The following is an 8,675-nucleotide window of genomic DNA, read 5'->3' on the forward strand; positions in this document are numbered from 1 at the left end:
GGATGGATGGATGGATGGATGAACATGTTGGCACAAATAACAAAAATAGCTTTGTAATTGCAATAACAAAACATACAGTTGCACTTTAACCAGTCAAGGATGACACCGTTATGAAATTAACACTTCCTGTTATCATTCATGATTCATAGAGCTGACAATGCATAAAATGTCCTGTACTAGCTGTACCATGATCACTATACATATATATATATATATATATATATATATATAGATGGATAGATAGATAGATAGATAGACAGACAGCTAGATATGTACATATACTTATTCCAAGAGGGGCGGCATGGCTCAGAGGTAGATTGTCTGTCTAGCAACCAAAGAGTCACTGGTTCCATCCTCACTTCCCTTGGTGACCATGTCGAAGTGTCCTTGAGCAAGATACCGAACCCCTAATTGCTCCTGATGGCCCTCTGATGGACTGGTGACCTGTCCAGCGTATACCTCGCCTCTCACCCAATGTCTGCCAGGATAGGCTCCACCCCCCCCCCCAACCATTAACGGATAAGCAGTATAGAAAATGGGTGGATTGATGGGTTTTCCAAGAGCTAATTAGTCAGAGAGCGAAGAGAGAGAGAGAGAGCAGGCCCTTCCTTTAACACCTACTGTATATAGCTTTTTGGGCACAAGCTAGCCAGCTCATTCTCAGTTCTAGTTGAAAATGCTATCATAGGCTATTGTAATGATTGTGCAAGATTTAAAAGGTATCCCAGGGGAAGAGAAGCATTGAGAACTCACTCATGCTTCGGATTCAAACATGAATCGATCTGTTTCCATCGTTGCATGTCATTGTTGAATCCTGAATAACTGTTGTATCCTCATGAATATGCTTTGACCTCTGTGCATTTGTCCCCTGTTGTCCTCCCCATCCTTGTCTTGTAATCCTCGATGAAGGCCAGCATGTTCACTGTGAGCAGCTGTCATCTTTGCTTCATTGACTCATTTTATGTGAACTTTCATACAGGTATCCAAACGTTTGAAAAGGCAAAAGTAAATGCAGGGAATTTCAACAATAAAAATTTCGTTTTTCATTACTAGCATTTGTATTCCAGTGTATTCCCTTTTCTAAACACTTAAACAACAAAACAAAATCATATTTCCAAGTGTTCCTTATGTCACAGGTCATGTTTAATCACCAAGTCCAAAGAAATGCTAAGCCTTGTCTCCAATAATTAGTGTTGCTTGCGTCACAGTTTACTTTAACATTTGCATTCCGTTTGTGCTGCTGTGTATTTCATGATGGCAAATGATCCATTTGTCAATTGTTAGTTGGAATGTGATACTCATTCATTAGTAGAACTTAGTCTTTAATACATCCTAGATTTACAGAGAACCCTCATGAGGACATTTACCTGGAGAGGGACAATCATCATGTTTAACTTTTTGTTTTCCTTCTTACTACTCAGTAAACCAAATGTCCTGAAGCTCTTGATGGTTGTACATGTAGATGTTGTTAAACAGTCTCTGGCAGCTATTGGTGTTCTGCAGCACATGGAAGGATAGGAGGTATAGGGTGGACTATGGAGAGAATGGATGTCACTCAGCAGAGTAAAAGTGACAACAAGCCCACAGGTGGAACATTTTCAGGTCTGTATCAATTTCTGCATAACTTCTCTGTCAAATATCTTGTCTGGATTTCAATAAACAAACATAAACTTGTGGAAAGTTGTTCAGTGTCTGTATTAATAAAATTACAGGTTTTCAGTCAGTCTGTCAAGGGTTGGTGAGACCTGCAAACCTTCAATCACATGCATTTCGCACACACATTCACACACAAAATGTGGAAACATCCTGATTTTTGGCACATATTGAGATGATCATGTTTTAGTTTTCTTTTAAAGAAGTAAAACCCCCTTTGAAGTTAATAGGCTACAGTTGACACACAGTTATAAGCTTTATAAAACATTAGATTTAAAAAGTTGCCCTTGCTGGATTCTTGTTTTACATCCCTGTTCTGATCAGTGGAGCCTAACAATAATATTCCTCATTATCATAGATAAATAAATAAATATAATAAATACAATAAATATGTGCTATGACCAATAAGTAAAAACATATTTTGTATTTGAAAACAAATTAAAATTCCAATTGATAACTGTTCTTGTATAATGGCGGATAAGAAATATCAGATGATTCCAAAGTAATTAATTTGTATTCATTTCTGTCTTGGGTTGTTTGATGACAAAGGTCCACAGAGCAAGGAGTATCTGAAAATAATTTGATTTCAGAATTTCCTAAAAACGCACTAAATTTTCCCAGTATGATGACATGAGAAAATTTCCCATTGCAATCACTATTGTGCTGGAATTGTCCTATCACTCATGTTAAAATGGAGGCAAATCACAATATAGACTAGGGAAATTGCATTTTTCGAACAGAATCTGTCTTTTTGAAGTATATCATGGTCAGATTCCATCTCCATTATTTTTTCAAGGAGTACAATGTGTCCCAAGATTCTTGAAGATCAAGACATCGACATCTGCACTAACACAACACCTTTTTAGCCGTTAGGCCTGATGTACCACCTCCTGTCACTACAGAAAAATAGATAAATCCCAAACAAACAAATGAACAAACTCTCCTCCTAACCCATTTGTTAAAGGATTTGAAAACATTGCATTTGTGTTAGAAAATCCACGAACCAAAATACAATATTTTTTTCTTTTTACTTCATTTAAGAAAGTTACACAAAAAGTGGCAATTTTGACGACAATAAATAATAAATATTTTTGTTGTACGGGAACAAACGAAACATTTTCTTCAAGAGCTAACGGTAGTTTTAAATTATTGTTAATTATACACATCTTTGGGAAAGAAAAAAAATGCTTGGATGGACAATAACTCACACAAATGTTCCACTAAGTTTGTGGCAAAATAGAGGTATACCTTGTTGCAAATGCTTTAGTACTTGGGTCATGAATTAAATCGTGTCATCAAATGAAGAAAAGCAGTGCTGTTCCCCTTCGAAAGTCTATTATAAGAATGAGGTGAGAATTTAAAAAAAAAAACCATCACCAGTCGAGTTTTTGTGGGGTTTTTTTTTGTTTGTTTTTTGTTTGCTTGTTTTTGTTTTGTTTTGTTGTGTTTTTGTTTTGTTTTTAATTCAAAGAAGCGCACAGCATTTCTTAAGTACAGAATTTCGAGGTCCCGTTTATCGAACCAGGTTCGTTTATTCTCTTTTGGCAAAACCAGGCGTATGAACAGGCAGCCCCGGGCTTGGTGAAGCAGAGTTCGTCTCGTCTGGATGGACATAAGAATATGGTAAAATCCGATGATTGTCTTCACAGTGTCAAAATACAACCAGGGGGTTGTTTGGTGCAGTCGGGAGGGATGGTATGAATCGGGGAGGAGTGTTCAGTCTGTCCATGCGGCCTCTCCTCAGGCCTCGATAGGGCTAGATACCATGCTGTTCGGCGTGTCTGGAAGCTGAGAAGTCATGGACGCTACCTCGCTGCCCGTCGAGTTCGAACCTGGACCCCCTTCCGAGAAACTGACCTGCAGAACACAAGCTTCATTCAGAAACATCTGGGAAGACCTCACCGATGTGCAAACTGGTTGACATGAAATGAAAATTATTTTGTATCTCCGCAGGGGGGATGGAGGAACAGACTAAAAGCTGTCAGTTGATAAACACGTAGATACACGAATTTATCAGAGCGCCGCCTCAGCAAAACCCGCTGTCTTCATGTCCAACGCAACATCAGTGCAAACATTGGTTACACTACATGTTTTTTTTTCTTAATTAAGTTTAGTTAAGAAATTATGGGAAGTAATTGACAGCGATTACTTACACATTGATTTGAGACATTGTAAAGAAACCAGTCTAATTTACAACAGTAACCTGAAGTCACTCCGTCATGTCCACAAGTAGGTAGGTGATTTAACTGAGTATTCTGCAGGGGTAATGTCTGAAATATTGCAACAAAACAAATTTCCTGTCACATCCTGACCGTCTGCGTAAATGCGAATAATCCACTTTTAAACTGAAAAGTATCCCTGGTTGAACGTTTGCAGTCCTGGACGGATCATACGGAGGTCTATCTCGATGCGATTCTATACCTAGACAACTTGCGATGACTGGCTGGGAGCAGCTGGAGGATTCAAACAGCGGTCGAATAGTTAATTCAAATACACTTATAAATTCAAAAGTTTGTTTTAATCGTAAAACGGAAGAATGGTCTTCGAGAAAGGCTGCTAACCACAGACGCATTACGCATTTGATAATGAATAATAAAATGTACCACTAGTATTTTTTGTTTGTGTGTTTGCTTGATTTAAGTCTTTTAAACTCTGTTCAGGTTAAATGATACACCCACAAATCACGACGAGTAAATGAAGACCACATGCATGAAATGACTTGGTGGACTCGGAAAGAAAAGAAAATACGCACCAGTTGCTGGAAAGCCGGCTGGTCGATGTCGCTCTGCAGAGCGAAGTCGCTGAGGACCTTCCAGGGCGGCTGGTAGCTCTGCACCTCTACCGGATTAGCCTGAATGCCACCGTCGTGCCTCTCTGGACTTGCTGCTACCATGGGGGTTCCTGTCATTCCCTGGATATTCTGCAAGAAGGCACCCTGTGATCAGTACAGTCCGTCACGTTGTTCACTGTGGCTCATTACAAACGATAGGACGTGGGTGGCTGGGTGTGGTCGTGTGTGTGTGTGTGTGTGTGTGTGTGTGTGAGAGAGAGAGAGAGAGAGAGAGAGAGAGAGAGAGAGAGAGAGAGATGGAATGATCAATAAATAACATAAATAAGCGCATAAAGGGGTGCGCATGGGGGGGGGGGGGGGGTCTTGAGCAGGTGTCTGACCTCCCAGCTCCGTGTGAGCTTGTCAATGTCCTATCCATTAAAACATAACTAAGCCTTTATCATCTTTCTTTCAGACTGTGCAAACATCAACTCTTTGAACATTTTGTGGTTTGGCACCTTCCTCATTTCAATTTCCTTCACTTAAGTACACGTTTGAATATCTCAGGGTGCTTTAAATTCAAGGCTTAAACATCCTATTGTTAGTAAAACAGAACTAGAGTATTGCAATATGTATGCAAGGGTAATCATTGATGTTAAAACAAAGAACATGCTGATGTTAAAATAAAGAACATGCAAATTTTAGTGTGTCAAAGTCTCCAGTTTAGCGTTTTACCGTCTTGTCATTAGGCTGCTGCTGCTGCAGCTGCTTCATCAGCAGGCTCCTCTTCTTGTCTTTGCAACGCTTGTTCTGGAACCAGACCCGGATGACACGCGGGCTGAGGCCGGTCATCTCCACCAGCTGCTCCTTCATCAAGGCATCGGGCCTAGGGTTGGCGTTGTAGCAAGTTCGCAGAGTATGAAGCTGCTTCTCGTTAAGTACGGTCCGGACTCGGGTGGTCTTCTCCGGCTGTTTATGGATGTGCGGCCGAAGAGCGGACTGCCGGGCCGAGATAGGCTCTGCTGTTAAGAATGGACGGGAAAGCAACCCAGAGAAGGCAATCTCAGTTCAACTGAAGACATACTGAGGACAATACGGGTCAAAGAGACAGGATGAAACACTGGCTACAGGGCTCAAATACAAGCCAGTTTTAATTGCCCTTGAAGAAAATCTTCTGACTTAGTACGACTTCACAAATATAATGCTGCTGACATCACGTGTATTGAAAACCGGATCCAGTTACGTTTGCATAATAGCAACATAGTTCGATTGCTTTTTGTCCGTGCAGTTTAAAGCAGCCCTGGTACACTTTAAGGCCCATAACCGGATTATTGCAGAAGATTCGGACTTCCTATATTAAGTTTAAATAATAACGGTGCAGGTATAATCCGCCCACTGATTATCTGATCCAAAGTCATAGAACCAGCAATCCAAGCCAGAGACGAGGAGATATCGACGGTTTCTCTCTGCTACGGTTAAAAAAAAAAAAAAAAAAATCCAGACAGTCCCAGTAAAAGCGTCCCAGGTCCATGCACAGCCTGCTCTGAATCTACACTCCTCCACAAACTGAGATAATTTAGCGTATGTCGGACCACGATATCTAATCTAACCAGTCGGACCTGACTGGTGTTTAGAAAATCTGAAAAAAATCGATGCTATTTAGGAACAGATAGCACAGTTTGTAAAAATAAAAATAAAAAATAAATAAAAATAAGATTACCGAGCCCACGGAACAGAACAGAACAACTTCCTTGTGACGCAGTGACATTAAACTCATTATCAAAACCGGTCCAAAAATAACTCTCATGTCACGCAACAGTCACACTGCGTCTCACACCCGAGGTGAAACACCCGGAGTGCGATTACTTATATGAGCAAACATCATACAGTGATGAGGAGTCCGAGAGACGGGCCAGGCGAGTTGAAGCAACTACAGTAAGAGTCCCTCTCCCCAGGGACTGGAACTTTACCTGCCATCTGCAGCGGTCTGGCGGGGTGTAGCGGACTGAGTGGGTCTCCGGGGCCCAGACTGGCCCGTTCCACCACATCATGATCAGCTCGACAGAACAGTCCATCGTCCCGTAAAGCAAACTCGTCTCCCGGGATGAGCTGCCGACTACAGGCCACGCAGCGGAAACACTCGATGTGGTAGACTTTGGACCGGGCCCTCATCACGAAGTCGTTCTTGCTGAAACCGATGTTGCATTTGGCGCATTTAATCCCGTATAACCTGTGGGGCACACACACACACACACATACACACACACACACACACACACACACACACACACACACACACACACATCGTCCGATCAGTTTGACTGCAGGCAGCTCACTCACAGGACTAATCAGGTTAAAACATAAGGCCTGTAAAACAAGATCGATCATTTGACTTGCTTAATTAATGCAAGTAATTCCTTAAAATATAATTACAACAATAACAAATTCAAAGGGGTGCGCTGTTCAGACGTGTCTGTGGCTACATATTAGTCAAGTCGTATAATTTTAGCGAACTTTTCTTTTCTGGAATACGATTTTATTTATGTTTTACTGAAAAAAAAATACATATACGAATAACAAATCTAAAAGCCGCCGGACAGTGACTTTTTTACAGGGTGAATCTAGGGTGAATCTTGTTTTTTTTTCTTCTTTTTAATTAATTTTGCCAATGACCACATATATTTTTCTTTGTTCTTTTGTTTTCCCTGAGGTCCACCTGTCACAAAGCAGAGGAGCATCTGAGTCATTGATCAGAGATAGTGTTGCAATTTGCATTGTTTCAGATGTAATATGCATGTGGTGTAAACACAATGCAGTGAGATAAAGAAATATAATGTGTCATATATAGTATATGACAGTATAGTGATGCACTATACTGTCATATACTATGTCCTGTTCTGTCCGTTTTTTTTTAAAAAAGACATTCGAAAATTTGTGTAAACTCAACGAAACCAATTGTGAGCTTAAGGTTTGCGTATGAATACAATAATAATATTATTATTAATAATAATAATAATCTTCATCATCATCATCATCACCGTCGTCGTCATGCAGGCCTAGTCTGGTCGTAGGTCGTTAATATCTGAAGAGGGTCGTCCCATCCTGACCGTCCTACCTGATGTAGTCCCGTTTACAGTAAGTCTTTCCGTCCCTGACGAAACATGTGCAAGACTCGTCCAGGTACTGACTGCATTCCGCACATTTGAGACAGGCTGCATGCCACTCGAGGTCTGGAGAGACCCGTAGAATGTACTGGTCGTGGATCTGGTTCCCGCAGCCCACGCACAGAGACACCAGCCGCTTCTCTAGAAAACCATACACGAAGACACATCACAAATATTTCACTGCTGTGCGCTGGTTAAAGTTGACTGATCTAATAGAATAAATGTATTATTATTATGATTATTATTATTATTATTATTGTTATTGTTGTTGTTGTAATTATTATGCCTTCGAAAAGCCAAGTTTACATATGTGGACTTAAATCTGTCACTTCTTTAAAATGTTGTGTTTTATCACACACACACGCACACACACACGCACACACACACACACACACGCACACACACGCACACACACAAAATCTTCACTACCATTATAAGAAGTCAACTCAAAATGGGAAAAATTTCGTTCCAGCATCGCATCCCAAACATCGAACAAGTCTCTTACTTTTCGGCGGATCCCCCATGTCTCCCATGTCCACAAAGTAAGGCGATGTTAGGTCCACTGTCACGGCGGGCTGCAGCTCCTGGAAGCCTGAAAGTGTCCTCTTTTGCCGGGCTTCCGCGGGCCAGGGGCTGTGCTGTCCGGTTCGGGAAGGGAGTTTGTGTGTGTGTGTTTCTCCTTGGTGTGTGTGGAGCTCTGAAGCTCGTGGGGCTGACGTAGGGCAGCTGCACGTCATCTACATGAGCAGCTGATTGGCTCTGCCCCCCCCCCCCCACACACACACACACACACACACACACACCAACACCACTACAGCCACACGCACACACTGGCACACTTATTGCAGAAAATCATTTATTTTCGTAGAACCTTCTCTGTTCTTTATTCTGCTCTGTTTTTCCCTTCCTTGTAAGTCTTACGCTTGCGCTTAATGTTTACATGGGCAACTGTAGAAACAGTGGCTCACGTCATACAATGCATCAGAGGAAAACTCCTGTGTCTCCTCAAATTGTAATATCATATTTAAGTTTGACCGGCTGACAGCCTTTTCGATCTCTGAAGTATCACGTACAAATATTGCACCAGT

At 41.3% G+C, this 8,675-nt stretch overlaps 1 protein-coding gene across 2 annotated transcripts; it reads right to left on the bottom strand.

The window, feature by feature from the left end:
• Positions 1 to 512: 512 nt before the first annotated feature.
• On the bottom strand, positions 513 to 8,264 carry isl1a (ISL LIM homeobox 1a). 2 transcript variants are annotated; one of them, XM_086207006.1, is made up of 6 exons: positions 8,093 to 8,264; positions 7,539 to 7,728; positions 6,394 to 6,653; positions 5,159 to 5,442; positions 4,406 to 4,573; positions 513 to 3,510 (listed from the first exon to the last, which is right to left on the bottom strand). In XM_086207006.1, the coding sequence occupies exons 1-6, from the start codon at positions 8,118 to 8,120 to the stop codon at positions 3,394 to 3,396; spliced, it is 1,047 nt and encodes a 348-aa protein (XP_086063132.1). In that variant the 5' UTR covers positions 8,121 to 8,264; the 3' UTR covers positions 513 to 3,393. The 2 variants fall into 2 exon arrangements, with proteins under 2 accessions (XP_086063132.1, XP_086063131.1); XM_086207005.1 differs by having other exon boundaries at positions 5,159 to 5,445.
• Between the last annotated feature and the right edge of the window lie 411 nt (positions 8,265 to 8,675).

The sequence above is a fragment of the Aulostomus chinensis genome, chromosome 6 (genome assembly GCF_037954235.1).
Source record: "Aulostomus chinensis isolate RoL2024-O1b breed Wild chromosome 6, RoL_Achi_v1.0, whole genome shotgun sequence".
Classification (NCBI taxonomy): Eukaryota; Metazoa; Chordata; class Actinopteri; order Syngnathiformes; family Aulostomidae; genus Aulostomus; species Aulostomus chinensis.

Bases quoted from the DNA above. Each gene is read 5' to 3' on its own strand.
- isl1a (XM_086207005.1), bottom strand. From the start codon at position 8,120: ATGGGAGACATGGGGGATCCGCCGAAAA. The intron at 5,446-6,393 runs GTAAAGTTCCAG...CATTCTTAACAG, and splicing joins CAGACCGCTGCAGATGGCAG to CAGAGCCTATCTCGGCCCGG. The intron at 3,511-4,405 runs GTGCGTATTTTC...TGTGTTCTGCAG, and splicing joins AGCCGGCTTTCCAGCAACTG to GTCAGTTTCTCGGAAGGGGG.